The sequence below is a fragment of the Bradysia coprophila genome, unplaced genomic scaffold, assembly GCF_014529535.1.
Source record: "Bradysia coprophila strain Holo2 unplaced genomic scaffold, BU_Bcop_v1 contig_350, whole genome shotgun sequence".
NCBI lineage: Eukaryota > Metazoa > Arthropoda > Insecta > Diptera > Sciaridae > Bradysia > Bradysia coprophila.
This window is the reverse complement of record NW_023503608.1, coordinates 2985989-3004201: the sequence shown is the minus strand read 5'-3', so window position 1 is coordinate 3004201 and position 18213 is coordinate 2985989. Positions and strand designations below refer to the sequence as shown.

The 18213-nt window shown below is 38.5% G+C and overlaps 3 protein-coding genes across 5 annotated transcripts in view; all 3 read left to right on the top strand.

Moving 5' to 3' along the window:
- The first annotated feature begins 250 nt into the window (after nucleotides 1–250).
- LOC119080221 (transcription factor grauzone-like) lies at nucleotides 251–14171 on the top strand. Of its 3 annotated transcripts, XM_037188462.1 has the most exons (8): nucleotides 365–561; nucleotides 638–944; nucleotides 1005–1518; nucleotides 1581–1760; nucleotides 1824–1994; nucleotides 2055–2100; nucleotides 7570–7650; nucleotides 14010–14171. In XM_037188462.1, the coding sequence occupies exons 1-8, from the start codon at nucleotides 433–435 to the stop codon at nucleotides 14133–14135; spliced, it is 1554 nt and encodes a 517-aa protein (XP_037044357.1). In that variant the 5' UTR covers nucleotides 365–432; the 3' UTR covers nucleotides 14136–14171. The 3 variants fall into 3 exon arrangements, with proteins under 3 accessions (XP_037044358.1, XP_037044357.1, XP_037044359.1); XM_037188463.1 differs by lacking the exons at nucleotides 7570–7650; nucleotides 14010–14171 and adding an exon at nucleotides 2168–2936 and having other exon boundaries at nucleotides 251–561; XM_037188464.1 differs by lacking the exons at nucleotides 365–561; nucleotides 638–944; nucleotides 1005–1518; ... (2 more) ...; nucleotides 2055–2100; nucleotides 14010–14171 and adding exons at nucleotides 5615–6028; nucleotides 6093–6396; nucleotides 6459–6924; ... (1 more) ...; nucleotides 7232–7387; nucleotides 7465–7510 and having other exon boundaries at nucleotides 7570–7788.
- Nucleotides 12153–17629, top strand: LOC119080222 (transcription factor grauzone-like). Its single transcript, XM_037188465.1, has 7 exons — nucleotides 12153–12343; nucleotides 12401–12704; nucleotides 12757–13249; nucleotides 13346–13525; nucleotides 13590–13757; nucleotides 13815–13860; nucleotides 17362–17629. Exons 1-7 carry the CDS (start codon nucleotides 12218–12220, stop codon nucleotides 17566–17568), a joined length of 1524 nt encoding a protein of 507 aa, XP_037044360.1. The 5' UTR covers nucleotides 12153–12217; the 3' UTR covers nucleotides 17569–17629.
- The window catches only part of LOC119080224 (transcription factor grauzone-like), a 32238-nt gene continuing 29533 nt past the window's right edge, over nucleotides 15509–18213 (top strand). Inside the window, exon 1 of the mRNA XM_037188466.1 lies at nucleotides 15509–15592. The gene's annotated coding sequence lies outside the window, so the exon portion shown is untranslated. The remainder of the gene's footprint in view (nucleotides 15593–18213) is intronic.

The window sequence follows — 18213 nt, the reverse complement described above, 5'->3', positions numbered from 1 at the left end:
CACACAACTGTAAAACACTATAAACAACTTTTTCACACAAAATAGTTCTCTTTTTGGCAGCTGTAGACTATGATCACTTCTGCACTATTATACGGATTCTTTTGGGTCGCTCCTTATTAGGAAGTTTCCTATTTATAACCAAATTGGACATACAAGTGAGTTATAGCATGTTCTAGCGATCTGATTCTACATAATAGTCATGGTGGAAGTAGCAGTCGAGCATGCCCTATGACGATTTGGCTCTGCAAAATAACGATGAATTTGAAACGGTCTTTTTGAAATTCGAATCATTCGAGTGGAACAACAATTTTGTTGTACTAAATCACTCTATAAAATGTATTAAATTGAGACGTATCCAAAGAATACTGATTTTTGACACATGTCAAAAATGCAATGTTTTGATCCAGACAACACAATTTCGACTCCAAAACAATGAATTCAAAATCTACTCACGTCTGCCGCTTATGTCTAGAATCCAGCGATGACGATTTACTAAACATCTTTGAAAAGTTCCAAGATTCAACTATTGCCTTGGTCTTAGCTAAGCATTTCTGGTTCCAGGTGAGACGTTGTTGTTAGTGTCGTTGGTGTTGAACATAGAGATAGACTGACTGTTGAACTGACTAAATTTTTGTAGATCGATAAAAATGATGGGTTGCCGGAATGGGTGTGTGAAATATGTTGGATCCAAACGAAAACGTTCCACAATTTCTACAAGAGACTGGAGTTTCGCCATAAGAATTACTTGAACTCGATCGTCATGGTAAAGGTTGATGAGATAAAGCAAGAACGAAGTGTTAGTCCAACGGAGGAAGCATTAGAAGCTGATTTGAGCTTAGTCAAATGTAATGAAGAGACAGATAAATTGGAAACTGATGGCATGCAGACAATTAAGGAAAGCGACAGTTGTGATGAAGATAACAACGAAAATAGCTGCGATCAAAGTAATTTTTTGGGTTAATTGTCGTTAAACTTATGTAAACCACACGCACGGTCTGTTTTAGGTGATACTGAACAAAGTTCTGATGAAGAAGATAAGCCGAAAAACGAAGACGTTACTACTAATCGGACACTTCCCGTTGAGCCACATAGTCAATCTGAAGTAGAGAAACAGGATGCACAGATACGTCGATTTTTCAAGATGAAATGCGAAATTTGCAGTGACGTCGAACTCGATACATTAAAAAGGGCGAGAAAACATTATCGTCAAGCGCACAAAACGATAGGCTATTTGACCTGTTGCGGAAAGAAATTTAAGTTCCGCTACAGGATGTTGGATCATATCCGGTATCACGTTAATCCAGACGCACACCGTTGCGAACAGTGTGGTAAAAGTTTTAAAGACAGACAGGCACTAAAGATTCACGGAAAAACTCACGTACCACTGAATTTGCGTGACCATAAATGTAGCTTATGCTCCAAAATTTGCACGACCGCAGCATCACTGAAATATCATGTACAACACAAACATCCCACGGACTCATCTGAAACATTTCCTTGCGACCAGTGTGACAGGATGTAAGCTTGACATGATATCGCAAACAATCGCAGCCTAATTCGCTGTTTCGATTTATTTTCAGTTGCCAGTCGAAAACATTACTAGCCTGCCACATACGAAACGTTCATGACTCTTCGTTGGATCACGTTTGCGAGATATGCGGCCGTACATTCAAACACAATACCAGTCTTCAAAACCACAAAGATATAGAGCATTCTACAACACCACCGCCGAAAGTTCAGTGCGACATCTGCGGTACTTGGTACAAAATTAAGATTTCAATTGATCGCAGGTCACCAAGTTGAACAATGAAATGTATTTCCAGGTTGAAACACGAACGTAATCTTTGGCACCATTTAAAAATACACCAAGAAATGCAGGAAGCTCAGGACGGTAACTCACAGGCTGCCAGTTGTCCGACCTGTAACAAAAAGTTGCAGAGCAAACGATTGCTGGCCACTCATATTCGAAATTCTCATGGCGAAAGAAAACATCAGTAAGTAATCTCTCTATCGATCTGTCTATAAAGATCAGGTTCACATTCTAAGCGTTTCAGGTGTACATTTTGCGACAAAGCATTCAAGACACCGAAAAATTTAAAGGTAAATTTATTACCCATCCGAAGTCCTTGCCATTAAAACCGAATCAGCTTGAATGTCCCTTTTATAGGAACACATAGCCCTTCACACTGGTGTGGATTTGTACTGTTGTCTGTACTGTGACAGGACTTTCAAATCGAATGCGAACATGTATTCACATCGAAAGAAGGCCCACCTAGCAGAATGGACAAGAGACAAAGCAGAAAAGGACAGATGCAATCTAGTAGCACCTAGTAAAACTAAAACAGCAGATAAACTGATGGATGATTCATGAATATAGCACCGCAATCAATTATAATGTTTGTTGCGAGGCAAAAGGATGACTTTTACTGAGGTATTCTTTGGCCAACTTACTCCTTTTACTCATATTTCGATTCCAAGTAGAAAGTAGCCGAAGGCTTCTCGTCGAGTGTGCCTTTACAACCACGCTGTACGCATCGTCCCTGAGAAACTAAAAATAATTTGAACCTCAGAAACTAGGTTCCACTTTTGACGGGTAGGTCTCTTGACTGAATTGAAACAACTACAGTAGGATCGTTTTCAAACATGACTGCTGAAACCAATAAACTTCTTTGTAAACTACGCAAGCTATGGAGGTAAATTTTCCACATAACTAGTGGGATGGTGAACAATATTTTTGGTACATTGAAATAGACACCACACTGTGCTTAAGTTTACCCTTAATCGAAGAAGTTCAAATGATGCAAATTCGAGTTGTATGATGTCCTCGAGGAAGGTGCAACGTTAAAAGTGACCCAGACTTCACATTTTGACGTAGAATTTTATCATTTTGACCAAAATTCGTTCCTGTAAAGCTCAAGATCAGCCAGTTAAAAATCAAATTTACCTTCAATGAAATTATTTATGTATTTGAAACAAAATGAACTCATTTACAGTGAGTCTGTGAGTATCTATCTCTATCTATCTTTTGAGTATCTATAAAACATATAAATATAAAATAATTAAAATTTGAAAGAAGCTCATACTCCTCAACAAGACTAACTACATTATAACACAACAGGGATCGTAAGATCCCAGAAGATAATCACATTTCGAACAGCGATGGTCCACGTCCTGACACAAGATGCAACATTTCGTCCAACATCCGAATCTATAACAGATCGCAAAAAATTTCATTAAATCATTTCAAGTTCATACACAGAGTGGCACATTTCATTCGATGTTCCGGTGATTTTAGTGACGACAACCTCATTGCAATTGGAACATCTGACGGTGATAGAATGTGATTCATATATGACGACGTCAGCAATAAATTTCGTCGGAGTCAGAGCTGTTGAGAAACGAGTTAGGTTTAGAGGGTTTAGAGAGAGAATTAGTCAAATACGGTACATGCAAAAATGACTTGGTTTGTGTAGAAAGTATCCTACGACAGCATTTCCGGACCAGGAGCAAATGAGTAAACTTAGTATAGTTAAGCTACATTCGTTTTCCAAAAAATTTATTGACACGTTGGTCGATAGTTAGAAATCTTTTTTTTTTTGATTTTAAATTTATTCCTTTCTTTTGTTTTCTTTCTTCGTATTTGAGGAAATAATTTGTAGGAAATTTTACTGTTTAGCGAAACTTGTTTTCTGCATAATAATAATTTTTGTTATAAAAGGGGCCCACCCATGCGGCCTATTTATGTCTAAGTTGTATTATATATGATTGATTTGTAATATTACTTGGAACCAATAAATCTAATCTAATCCTACGAAAATAATGAAATAACGAAAACAATAACCTAGAACATCAAACGAAGTAGTCGACCAAAGTTCTTTCAGAACCTTGGTAGTCGACAACCCTCTTTACGAACTTTTCGTACTCAGTAAGGGCCGATTTTCCATCCGAGTCAACAATATATTATTACAATCCCTTTCGCTCGATCGATATACAAACACTCTTACTGGGACATATACTCACGCACACATTCAAAGTCATGCAATAATGACAATCTTACTAGACTCATGTTGTAATGTATTATTTTGGATTAAACATTCTCTGTGATGTTAGGCCTTTTGGAATCTTCGACATTTAAAAGTATGACGTAGAGAGAATCTCTGAAACCAAAAGGCTCTAAGACGGTCTTAGAACCTTTGCTGAAACTTGTTCAAATGTGAAATCTCGGTATTGATACTCACTCACCACTCATTGTTTAAGAATAGACACGTATGCTGCTGGGGTAATAGTAATTTTACCTTTCACTTGTTTGGGATAAACCGGTCAGCTGTAATAAGTCTTGTTTATTAGATTGTGAAATTAAAAAACGTTTCCTTTTGCCGTAGCATGGACAATTTTGCGTAACTTTATTATTTATGTAAATAACTTGGAAAATTTGGTTGAAAGCTTACTATAAGACACCAGTATCTACGATGATATGCTATTATACCCCGTCCGGTTACTTCAATTTCATTATGTGCAGATCATGCGTAGTTCTGTATATCTATGAACCCATACGAAATAACAGTGACTCACGTCTCCCTCACGACGTTTGTTATATTAAGAATGCGGATGAGCATAGCAAAGGCTCTCTACCTTAGAGAGCCTTTGGCATAGTGGTTCGTGTGGATATCTAGATGTAATAAACACGTCTAGACTGACAATAAGCAGGTTGCCTAAAAATTTTACTGTAATATCAATCCTACCACCCACATGAACTTTTATCAAAGGCTCACTGTATTTGAAAGTCTATTCGAGTTCTTGTTGACTATATTTCCTTTAAAAAACAATAATTTTCGATTGTACAGGCAAAGGCAGTTAAAATTCAGGATTAATTTGTTCCAGTTGTCTTTCAGCTGATCCACACATACAATCAAAAATGTTTATACTGTTGAAGCTGTAACGCGCACGCGTGTGGTAGTGGTAAAACTGTGTAAAGACGTATAAACACTGATTGCTTGTGTGGATCAGCTGAAAAACAGTTGAAGCGAATTAATGCTGAAATCTTACTGCGTCTGACTGTAGTATTTCAAATTGATACAATGTTGTTCATTCTTTTTCAACTTACCAGGTCTCAGGCTCATATAAATTGTATTCATAACTTTCACTTAAACTTTCAGCGGAAGATTTCCTCCACCCTTAAAGTTTCGCATGTGTTCTAGGGCAATCAATGCAAATAACAAAAATTTAATTTTCTTTGAAGCGTGAAATCAACTAAAGCTTCATTTTTAGACGGAGAAATTTGGTATTCTGCGTGCCAAAATGATCTCCTGAATCGGCTTTTTTACCAGGGGGTATTTATTCCATTTTTTGCTAAAAAGACTTCTTTAGTGACAAATCCAGAACATGCCTCCAGTTGTTTGTCGAAACCACATTCGCTAAAAAAAAGCCTTTAAACATGCGTTAGAAAACATATACGATTCTGCAAGCTTGACGGGCAGTCAATGACGGTAGCATAACGTTCCCAGCTTATACAAAACACAAGGCTTCCAGTTTATTGAACTGATTTTTAAAATTAGAACGTAAAAAATCTGCTTTTAGTCTACTACAAATCCTGCGATCTGACAGCTCACCCCAGGCAGTGAAAATAATATTAAAAGGGTATGGCCGTATTGAAAACTTTCATATAAAAATGTGCATTTTTGTCGCAATTTCTCAAACAAAACAAGAAATTATCAACTCGACTTGAATTCTTGGATAAATGAAATGTTTTTCGTAAAGAATGCCATCACATTTGTATGATACGGCCATACCATCCTATTATATTGATAAGTTCAACTCGGGATTGTCAAACTGTCAAACATTTAAGTTGTTTATCTTTTGATGTTTTGTTGATACAAACGATACAAACTCTCACTTCTAAAAAATGAATTCAAATTCGGCTCAAATATGCCGTTTGTGTCTGGAAACTTGTGATGGCCTAGTTAACATTTTCGAAAAGTTTCAAGACGAAACCATTGCCTCAGTTTTGGCCAAACATTTTTGGTTTCAGGTGAGATTTAGGTGTTGTGTTTGAGTCGTTTGGGTTAACTGAATTCGACTGTTCATTTCTGTAGATATATAAAGATGACGGTATGCCGGAATGGGTGTGTGAAATTTGTTGGAGCCAAACGAGAACATTTCACCATTTCTACAAGCGGCTGGAGTTACGTTATAGGAATTACATGAACTCAATCGACTCGGCCAAGGTTGATGAAATATGGCTAGAGCGAAGTGTCAGTCCTATGGAGCTGGAATTGGAAGCTGATTTAGACATTGTTAAATGTGAAGAGGACATAACAATAACGACTTTCGAAGCACAGACATTAAGCAACGGAGATAGTTGTGATGTAGATAACGACGATAATAGCGGCGATCAAAGTATTTTTTACCATTTCTGGGTCGTCGTATTACGCCGGTACCGAACAATAATCTTTTTTTAGGTGAAGCTGGACAAACCAATGACGATGACGACAAACCTTCTGCTTCTCTTGATAAGCCTTCTCGTGACGCAGAGCTCCGTAAATTTTTCAAAATGAAGTGCGATATTTGCAGTGATGTCAAACTCGATACTTTGAAGAAATTGAGAAAGCATTATCGTCAAGTGCACAAAACAGACGGTTATTTGATCTGCTGCGGAATGAAATTTAAGTTCCGCCACAGGATGCTAGAACACATCCAGTACCACGTTAATCCAGACGCACACCGTTGCGAACAGTGTGGCAAACGTTGCAGAGGCAGGGAGGCACTGAAAAATCATGAGAAAATTCACATACCACTGAATTTGCGTGGCCATAAATGTAGTTTTTGTTTTAAATATTTTACGAGCAACGGAAGCCTAAACACTCATGTACGAGAGAGGCACACGAATTCGTCTGAAACATTTACTTGCGACCATTGTGGCAGAATGTAAGCTTTTCACTTAGTATCGCAATCAAGTGCAGCCTAATGCGTTGTTTCGATTTACTTTCAGTTATCGGTCGAAAATGAAAATAGAAACCCACATGAAAAACGTTCATAGCTCTTCGCGGCATGAAGTTTGCGAGATATGTGGGCGAACATTCAAATATAAAGATAGCCTTCACAATCACAAAGAAATAGAGCATTCTACAACGCCACCAGCGAAAGTTCAATGCGACATCTGCGGTACTTGGTACGAATTGAGCTTTTATTTTATCACAGACTAATGATATTGAACAATGAAATGTATTTCCAGGTTGAAACATGAACGTAATCTTTGGCACCATTTAAAAACGCATGAGAATTTGCAGGACGCAAAGGCTCTCGGTTGTCCGATTTGTAAGAAAAAGGTGAAAAGCAAGCGATTGCTAGCCATACATATTAAACGTTCTCATGCCGAAAAAAAACATCAGTAAGTTCCTGTTTTGCTCACATAATTGCATCTTAATGGTTTAGTGGTAACAAGCTTCCATTCTTAATATGGTCTAGGTGTACATATTGTGGCAAGGCATTCCGGATTCGTAAGATTTTACAGGTAACTTTATTAGCCACCTTGCCAATAAAACCAAATCAATTTGAATGTCCCGTCTGTAGGAACACATAGCAGCACTTCACACTGGTGCAAATTTGTACACTTGTCCGTACTGTGATAGGACCTTCAAATCAAGTGCGAATATGTATGCGCATCGGAAAAGGGCACACTTTGCAGAATGGACCAGGGACAGAACCAACAACACAAAAACCGACGGGATTCAATTGGTTCGAGTAGAAAGTAAAGCTATTGAATAAATGAATGAATTGGTCGAAACTTGACTGCGATTTAGTTTTCTAAAGTTAGTGTAGGTTAAATAGCCGGCGTAAACATTGACGGTTTCGCTTTTTCAGACGAGAGTTCGTGAAAAATTGTTGAAAAATGACTAAAGACTGGCTGAAAAATGTGTGGAATTTTCTTGATCCAAGTGGAAGCCGATGTCAATAAACACACGAAAACGAGACTTTTCATTTTTATCCCGAGTAATGTAATGGATTGAAAAAATGCTTGAAACATGACCAGTACGATTTTCGACGCATGTAGCATGTAAAATATAAATTGATAGCTGTGTACTGTAATTCCATAAGTTTTTCAAACATTTTTCAGCCAGCGGACCCTATGTTATTTGTTTAGTCATTTTTCATCCATTTTTCACGAACTGGGGACTCATCTTTCCATTTTTGATAAGAGACTTCTTCAGACAGGTGATAGTGCCGCTGGGGTAATATTAAGTTTCGTTCATTTTTTAATAGATTTAGCAGGAGCGAGGAGGTAAATTAAAACATTTCATTGACAAATCAATGGCGGTTCCCAAGGCCAAATATAAATTTCGAGATTTTAACAGACATCATCGTTTTCATTGTTTTTCTGTATTCTCTGATTTCAATGTTATTTCAAATGGCAATTGAGAGGAATTAGAGAAATGATGATATCTCTTTAAAAAAAACGCGATATCTATATTTCTCCGACTGTGGCAAATTTAAGTTTTTTTCCCGGAAATAGGCCCTTTGACACTTACCACATGTAGCAATTCTCCACTCTCTTCTTAAGTGATCTCATTCGCACGACTCCCTTTTTTTATAAACAAGAGACAATTCAATGGTTCGATATATTGAAAACGAGTCAGTTGACGGTAGTAGAATTCTGATTACACGCTTGAGTATCGTTTCGATTCAACATCAAGTGTCATTTCAAATTTTTGAACAGGTCCTTGACGACTCTTTCCTTAACTGTGGCAAAATTCAATTCACCCATCAATCGTTGACGCAACAGCTGTACATATTTGCTGACCACCAGTCCGATTTCGTCACACCATCGCATCTGACCACACATTCTCAGAAAGCCCTCACACTTTTCCTTGTACACGGCACCTAGTTAGTATTACGCTTATAACACATATACAGGCAGGTGGTGAACGTTTTTTCAACAGCGATCGTTTGACCCACGTCAATATCTTCTTTGGCAATAACCAAATGGCTGCCACCTGGGTTCCGTTCAAATTTTAGCACGTTAGCCATACACGGAAATTTTTCATCTGGTTTGAAGTCCATTAATAACCGAGAATCGGTTTGATGTACACCGTTGTCGATGTGCTTTAAGCAGTCAGCCTTTCGTCCGTCCAATTTCGACATCTTATCGGCTGGAAAGCCGAAACTTTTGGCCAATTCGATATCGATCAAGCATTCTCGATACATTTTCATGTGTATGAAACAAGCCGAACGATTTGCATACGCCAAACTGATGTGCACCGATCCTTGTTTTGCATAGCACAAGCTCTCGTTGTACAACTCCAGAGCTTGAGACCATTTACATTTAGCAAATAGCTGGTTGCCTTCCTTTCGTTTCTCCAGTGCTTTTGCGTCACTTTTGGCACACGTTGTATGACCACGTTCCCTACATTCTGTCTGAATTTTCGAATGAAATTGATTCAACAATACTTTCAATGCAAAAATGTCCACGTACAACGCGTTCGCCTGGTTCGATTCTATATTCCACAACATTGTACCGACTGCCGGTAATTCAATCTGGGAACAGAAAACCATTTAAAATTTCATTTCGATCGCAACTTATCATTTGAGTACCTTAGAAACGGAAAAATTATTTCAATTGCGAATATACGACTTTTAAATTGGAGTGCAAACAATCGCGAATAAATGAGAATTAAAAATGAAATGAGACCACATCGACTTACGAGTCGAAACGACGACATTAGGTAACGGGCTGTGTCGTTGTCCTGCTTTAGTACGCCGGTTGTTATGGTTTTATGGTGAAGCTATTAGAGATGAGCGGGCCGACGTTTTTTCAATACCCGACCCGACCCGGCCCGATCCAATTTTTTGAACCCGAGCCCGACCCGACCCGAGACTTTTCTCTTCGCGGCCCGACCCAACCCGACCCGAAAAAATCATCGGCCCGACGTGACCCGACTTTTTTTTACTATAAGAAATTTAATGAAAAATCATTTTCTACGCATAAAAGCTTTGCAATAATCTTATACGCGAAGTAAAATAATAAAATAAGTTAGTGTTTCATGCTTTATAGGCTTTTATTGGCTTACTTTAAATTTGTATTTCTAAGTCGGGCCGGCCCGAATTTTTGTTTTCAAAGTCCGACCCGACCCGGCCCGAATGAATTTTCAAAACCCGGACCCGAACCCGATCGGGCCGGGTCGGGTCGGGTCGGGCCGGGTCGGGCCGATGTATTTCGGGCGGCCCGCTCATCTCTAGAAGCTACAGAATTTCAGCGCCAGCAAAAAGTCTATGCAAAAGTCAGAATCGCATTTAGAACATATTTAAGGCCGTTCGATAAGAAAAATTGAAATCTAAAAAATTCAAGCAAATTCTCAGAATGTACTTCCAAGATTTTTTTTATAATCATAGCAACTTTCGAGTCGAGACTTTCAAAGAAAATTCTAGAAAATGAAAACTTAAATGCATCTCCCTTTTTAACGTGCTACGTCGATGTATTTTTTTTTTACATTCTACAACTCTTTTGCAACTTTTTTTTCTATATGCAAATTATGTGCAACTCTTTTCGTTTGCAATTTCGTTCAAAAAATGCTACAAAAATGTACAACTACACTCGCGGTATTTTGAAAACCGACACATTTTCTGTTTCGTGGTTTACTGATTTTTTTAATGAATTTTGCATGTGTTTTCATATGGAGAAAATTGCTTAAAATCTCCAAACTCAGTCAGGACATCGTTAGGAAAGCGCAGAAAGCGTCACCTACAATGATACCAGCTGTTTTGGAAGTATACACAAGGACTTGCGTAACTTTTTACTCTTTTAAAGGTTTTTGACCGATCTGTACTACGCCGTAGGTGAAATATTCGATATGCTCATGATCGCAAAACCTCTCCAATTTCTTGAATTGCAACAGGTAGAGCATGTATGAAGTTCTGGGGTGCCTAGCAATGTTTTAAAGATAGACTAAGTTCACTCTGCATCGCTACACCATTTCCATCCATACAGTCAAAGAGGCTTCCCGACTATGAGCAAAATGTAAAAAAATAGTGTTTTTTTCAGAAAGAGTCCGGCGAAATCGATCAGTTATGGGCTAGAATTGTCCCCCCAGACACGTTACTGATAAAAAAAACTATTTTGGATGAGAATTCGGTTCAAATTTACTCTTTTATTCCAGCCGCAAAGGACAACTTTTTTCAAATGGTCCGCAAATCCTGCAATACAAAACTTCTGAGGTAATATTTTGGTATGTGATGGTGGCTGAGGTCAGCTACCATAATATGTAGTCGGCCCATCAGAACAATGATGTTGCAGAGGTACAGTACTATTTGAAAGTTGACCATACTTTGCCTGATGGCTAGCCATGGGTGGTGAGTGCGGAGTCAGAGTGGGCTCAAACTGTCGGCCGTGGATAGGCCAACAATCCTACAAAGTTTCAACTTTTTGTGTTGCTCCTTCCTCAAGATAATGCTAAAAAAATGTTTTGAACACCCTCTGACATCACATGACATTTAGACACATTACACTCAAAATGGATTTTATTTAAAATTCGCTAGAATTGAACGACGAATCGAATGAGCTATAACTCAATAATATCGGAGGCAGCTGGTTTCAAAAATTGAAAATTTGGCTGACGAATTGGCGAATTGACTCTTAAAGTAACTCAACTGCCGCAATTCAGAAGAATACGTCCTTGTTTGGAGATTTTTATGTTGCCAAGAGGAAGGTTTGAAACCAGAGCCGAAGGCGAGGGCTATGATCCCTCGTGGTAAAATAACAATCTACAAAGAGTTACGTGTAGTATTTTACTTGCGAAGCCCTGCTAAAATGAAAATTATCGCAAGTATCAATGGCGTGTTACTTCCACTGGAAATTGTTTTTTTTATACAAATTACGATAGATAAGGAATTAGTAGAAATTGCAGGGAAAAAACGTTTGTCGTCCCGCTAAAAGTCTGAATTTTATGCAGGATTAACATAGAGTTACACTTTACAATTCTGAGAGAATTGCACTAAAATGTAGTCTAACATTCCTAGTCTGTTCCAAAAAGGAAGACAAACAAAGTTGATTCGTTTTCAAATTCCTCAAAACCGCAAAAAATCGAAACTGCAAATCTACTACAACTGAAAGTTGAAATCCCGTTTTCTTCAGGTCCATCGGGTCCATCTTGGATGGACTGTCAAAATAAATTGTTTATGTTTTGATTATTGTGTTGACGTCGCTGGAAATAAGCATTTCGATAAAATGAATTCAAATTTAACACAAATATGCCGCTTATGTCTGGAGACTAGTGGCGGTTTAGTAAATATTTTCGAAATATTTGAAGAATCAACCGTTGCTTCAGTTTTGGCCGAACATTTCTGGTTCCAGGTAAGGTTGTGATAGTGTCGTTGGGAGTTAACTGAGAACATCTGTTCAATTCGGTAGATTCATAAGGATGACGGTATGTCGGAATGGGTGTGTGAAGTATGTTGGAGTCAAACGAAAACATTCCATCATTTCTACAAGAGATTGGAGTTACTTCATCAGAATTTCTTGAACTCAAGCGTCTTGGTCAAAGTTGATGAAATAAAGCAAGAACGAAGCGTTAGTCCTCTAGAGGAAGTATACGAAGATGACCTTTTTACAGACAAATGTGAAATGGATATAACAATAAAGACTGACGACACGCAGACACCCACCAAAGATTACAGTTGTGAAGAAGATAGTAACCAAAATAGCGGCGATCAAAGTATTTTTTGACTGCTTTACGCCAGTTTCGGTGCATAATCTTTAATTTGTAGGTGCAGCTGAAGCAGAGCAAACCACTGACGATGATGACGAGCCTTCTCTTGATAAGCCAAGAATCTATAAATTACACAGTCGATCTGAAAAAGAGAAACAGGACGCAGAGATTCGGAGATTTTTTCCGATGAAATGCGATATTTGCAGTGATGTCGAATGTGACACATTAAAGAAAGTGAGAAAACATTATAGTGAAGTGCACAAAACAAAAGCCTATTTGATCTGCTGTAAAAATAAGTACTCGAAACGCTGCGAAATGCTTGACCATATCCAGTATCATGTCAATCCGGACGCACACCGTTGTGACCAGTGTGGTAAAAGCTATAAAGACAGAAAAACACTGCGTGAACACATGAAATGTCATATACGTGCCCATAAATGCGACTCATGTTCAAAAACTTTCCCGTCCGCATCCAAGTTAAAATATCACGTTCAAGATAAACACTCCACGGATGCGAACGAAAAGTTTCCTTGCGACAAGTGTGGCAAAATGTAAGTTATTTACCGTCCTTGGTCACTATCCATCAGATTTGAATAAACCAAAAGTTGGAGCATTTGACCCAACGTTTTTCTATTATTTTAATTCAGGTGCCGATCGAAAATGTTGCTAGCCTGCCACATAAGGAACGTTCATGACCCGTCGATGAACCACGTCTGTGAGATATGCGGTCGTACATTTAAACAGAAATTCAATCTGCAAATGCATGAGCAATTGGAACATTCAAAAACGCCAATGCCGAAAGCTCAATGCAACATTTGCGGCATTTGGTACGAATTAGAATTTATTTACGAAACTGCGTTATGTTGACCAACAAAATGTTTTTCTTTGGAGGTTGAAGCACGAACTTCGCCTTAGGAAACATCATTGGACAATGCACCGAGAAATGCAGGAAGCTCAAGACCGGAAACTTTTCAATTGTCCGATATGTAAGAAGAAAGTAAAGACCAAAACACTGTTGGATTCTCATATTCGCAGATCTCACGGCGAAAAGAAACATCAGTAAGTGAATTTCCGAAATAAAGATAGGACAGGTTCGCATTCCAATTTTTCTTTCAGGTGTACATTTTGTGACAAATCATTCAGGATTGCCAAAATATTGAAGGTAACGTTATTACCCATCTGAACTTCTTTGCCATCAACTCGAATCAAATTTGAATGTCCTGTCTGTAGGAACACATAGCAGCAATTCACACTGGTATAGATTTGTACAGTTGTCCGTATTGCGATAGAACTTTTAAATCGAATGCAAACATGTATTCACATCGGAAGAAGGCTCATTTAGTAGAATGGACCAGGGACAAAGCAGAGAAGGATAGATGCAATCAAGTCGCACCTAGTGAAACCCAAACGACAGCTGGAACGGTCGTTGATGAATAAATATATAAACGCATGTCAATGGTGATAGTTGCGAAGTAAATGGATGACTTTCAATGAAAATACGGTTGACTTATTCCTTTCACTCTAAGAGTGATATCGCCAAAACTTGAACCAATTTTGGGGAATATCAATACTAGGATTCGGCGATCCGGGCGAGCTATAGCGCGTTGGACTCGTTTTTCAATTCTAGACAATACGTATCTTTTCTTTTTTTTTATTAATTGTGTACTCTTGGCGTAAATTGGTAAAATGCAGGCACATGTCGTAGGGTAGAGAAAACACTTTTTAGTATTAACTCGAGGTAGACGATTTTTTAAAAGTCGAAATGTTGTGCGAGTGTGCGTCTCTAAAAGACCTATCATTAGAGTTTTGGCACGAGTTGGTACCACTGTACGTTCGGGTTCGGGAGTAAACAATGAAAGTATGGTCGATTTTCGCACAGTACTGCTGACCTGCAACAGAACGTTTCCGTGAAACCGACTGCGGGGTGTTGTAGCTGGACACACTCACAATCATCCCACGTAAACTAAACTTCAGAAAAATTGTGTTGCAGGCCAGGAAGTTGCACGAAGTAAAAAGTTCACCGAATGGACCAAATTTTTTTCAGAATTTCGAGTTTAATGACCGACGTAAACGTCTGATTGTGATCAAAAATTACCCTAAGGTTATGCTACTCACTTTTAGTGATCATTTCATGAGTTCAGGAACGAACAATGCTATTATTCTTTGTGTGTCGATTTCAACTTTTTTATTAACTGATTCCGGATTCCGGAGGGTATTGTCACTAGTCACTAAAGATGAAACGTCGTTATATTTCGTCACAAGTGACGAAAAGTAAAGCGACCACGACCAGTGAACCAGTTTGACCTTAGATCTCGCAGGTTGGATACAGGCCTGATGTAAACATGGCTCTAAATATAGATTTGGTAGAAAACTTAAATGAGTGCTAAGTTCGTTATTAGGCTCCAGGTGTCTTACGAGGCCGCAGCCTAATAAAATACATTGCATCGAGATTCATACGACGATTTATGCAACAGAGGCATCTAAAGTTTGAAAATTTTTCACATTATGATGCTTTATTATATCTCGTGTGCCGCACAATCACTCTTCAAATTTGATCGATCACATTGCTTTGTATTTTCTCAAACGAATGCTGTAACAACTCACACAAATTCCATATCAACACTGCTTTGAGTGTTGTAATATCACATCAAACGGGTGCGGAAATAAGTCACTTTACAACACTAAAATGAGTGCTGAAAAGAGTCGTATTTCAATTCTCGGTGGCACAAAAATCAAAACCTAAAGAATCTACTACAAATCCTACCAGATGCATCTTGGTATTTTTAAGTTCCCACACCTACGAATGCGCTGTCAAACCAATAATGTTTATGTTTTGATGTTGTGTTGAAGCCGACAATCAATTCAATAAAGCGCTTTGATTCAATATACTAAAAATGAATTCAAATTCGACACAACTTTGCCGTTTGTGTCTGGACAATAGTGATGGCTTAGTAAACATTTTCGAACATTTTCAAAACTCAACCATCGCTTCAGTTTTGGCTGAACATTTCTGGTTCCAGGTGAGAGTCTGATAGTGTCGCTGATAGGAGTTAGCTGAATTCATCTGTTCGATTCTGTAGATTAATAAAGATGACGGCATGCCGGAATGGGTGTGTGAAGCATGTTGGAGCCAAACCAAAACATTCCATCAGTTCTACAAGCGATTGGAGTTACTTCATCAGAATTTCTTGAACTCAAGCGTCTTGGTCAAAGTTGATGAAATAAAGCAAGAACGAAGCAGCAGTCCTATAGAGGAAGCATACGAAGATGATCTTTTCATAGACAAATGTGAAACGGATATAACAATAAAGACTGACGACACGCAGATACCAAGCAACGAATACAATTGTGAAGAAGAAAACAGCTACGATATCGGCGAGCAAAGTATTTTTGTCTGCATTCCTCCGTTGTCATTTCGTACTACCAGACAATACTCTTTTTTTTGTAGGTGCAGAAGAGCAAACCACTGACGCTGATGACGAATATTCTCTTGATAAGCCTAGAAGATATAATTCGCACAATCTGTCGGAAATAGAGAAACAGGACGCAGAGATTCGTCGATTTTTCACGATGAAATGCGACATTTGCAGTGACGTCGAATTCGACACTTTAAAGAAAGTGAGAAAACATTATCGCCAAGTGCACAAAACAAAAGGTTATTTGATCTGCTGTGGAAATAAGTATGGGAAACGCTGCGAAATACTTGACCATATCCAGTATCATGTTAATCCAGATGCACACCGTTGTGACCAGTGTGGTAAAATTTATAAAGACAGACAAACACTACGAAGGCACATCAAATCTCACTTGCGTACCACTGTCCATACATGCAGTCTATGTCCTAAAACTTACTCATCTGCAGCAATGCTAAGGTATCACGTTCGAGATAAACATTCCACTGATGCGAGCGAAAAATTTCCTTGCGACAAGTGTGGGAAAATGTAAGTTATTTACCGTCCTTGTTCAATCGTTAAAAAGGCTGCACCATAGTTATGGTTAACATGACATGTTTTATGGCTACATTCTATATCAGATTTCAATTAACCAAGAGTTGGAGCCACAATTGACTCAATGTTTTTTTTACATTAGCTGCCGGTCGAAAATATCGCTAGCCGGTCACATAAAAAACGTTCATGAGCCGTCGATGAATCACGTCTGTGAGATATGCGGTCGTACGTTTAAACACAAATTTAATCTGCAAATCCATGAGCAATTGGAACATTCAAAAACACCACTGCCGAAAGTCCAATGCAACATTTGCGGTGTTTGGTGCGAAAGAGAATTTATTGCAGTGTTAGCTTGAACAATCATATATTTTTCTTTGTAGGTTGAAGCATGAACATCGTCTTGGGAAACATTTAACAATGCACCGAGAAATGCAGGAAGCTCAGGACGGCAAAGTTTTTAATTGTCCGATATGCAAGAAAGTAGTACAGACCAAAACACTGTTGACCAACCATATTCGAAGTACTCATGGCGAACGAAAGCATCAGTAAGTGAATTTTCGAAATAAATGTCTAGGTGGGACAGGTTCGCATTCTAAGTTTTCTTTCAGATGTACATTTTGCGACAAAGCATTCAGGTCGGCAAAAACCTTAAAGGTAACCTTATTACCCATCTCCTTGCCATTAAAACCAAATCAGTTTGAATGTCCTGTTTGTAGGAACACATTGCAGCACTTCACACTGGTGTAGATTTGTACAGTTGTATGTACTGTGATAGGACTTTCAAATCGAACGCAAACATGTATTCACATCGAAAGAAGGCTCATTTAGAAGAATGGACCAGAGACAAAGTCGAAAAGGATAGTTGCAAGCAAGCAGCACCTAGTGAAACTGAAACCACAGCAACAATGGTGGTTGATGAATAAATCTAGCAACTCAATCAATGATGACGGTTTTGTTGCGAAGCAAATGGATGACTTTCATTGACGTATTTTCGGGGCGACTTACATTAATTTCGATCCAAATTTTAAGTAGAATGGCAACTGTGACTTGAAATGGAGCTCCCGTAGCCACGTATATGTAACAGTTATTTACATATCTGAGGTGGACGGTAGATTCTAGGTAATTACAAGAGTCGTAGCCCGAACGAAGTGAGTGCGACAAGCGAAAGAACCTGAAATGAACCGTCCACCACAGATACTTTTCATACTGAGGGCCAAAATTATGAGAAAAATTCTAAAAAAAAAGTATGCCCAAGGCATGAAAAAGTATAAGAAGAGAAGGCTTCTTGTACAGGTACTTCGGCCAACCTCGCTATGCGGTCTTCATTGTTATACGGTCGAATAGAAGGCATAAACTATTTTCACTGTGGACATAATCTTAAATAAAACCAGACAACGACGAATGTGGAACTCGATTGACATACTCATTCAGTAGGAAACTGGAAAAGGAATTTTTCTTTTTCCGCTTCAACAATATCTCAGGCCAAAGCACCAAAGCCTTACGTTAAAAAATACCGGGCGCTGCCACTTCCACATGGTGCTTTGCGTGTTTTGCTCAGGTTATTGTTA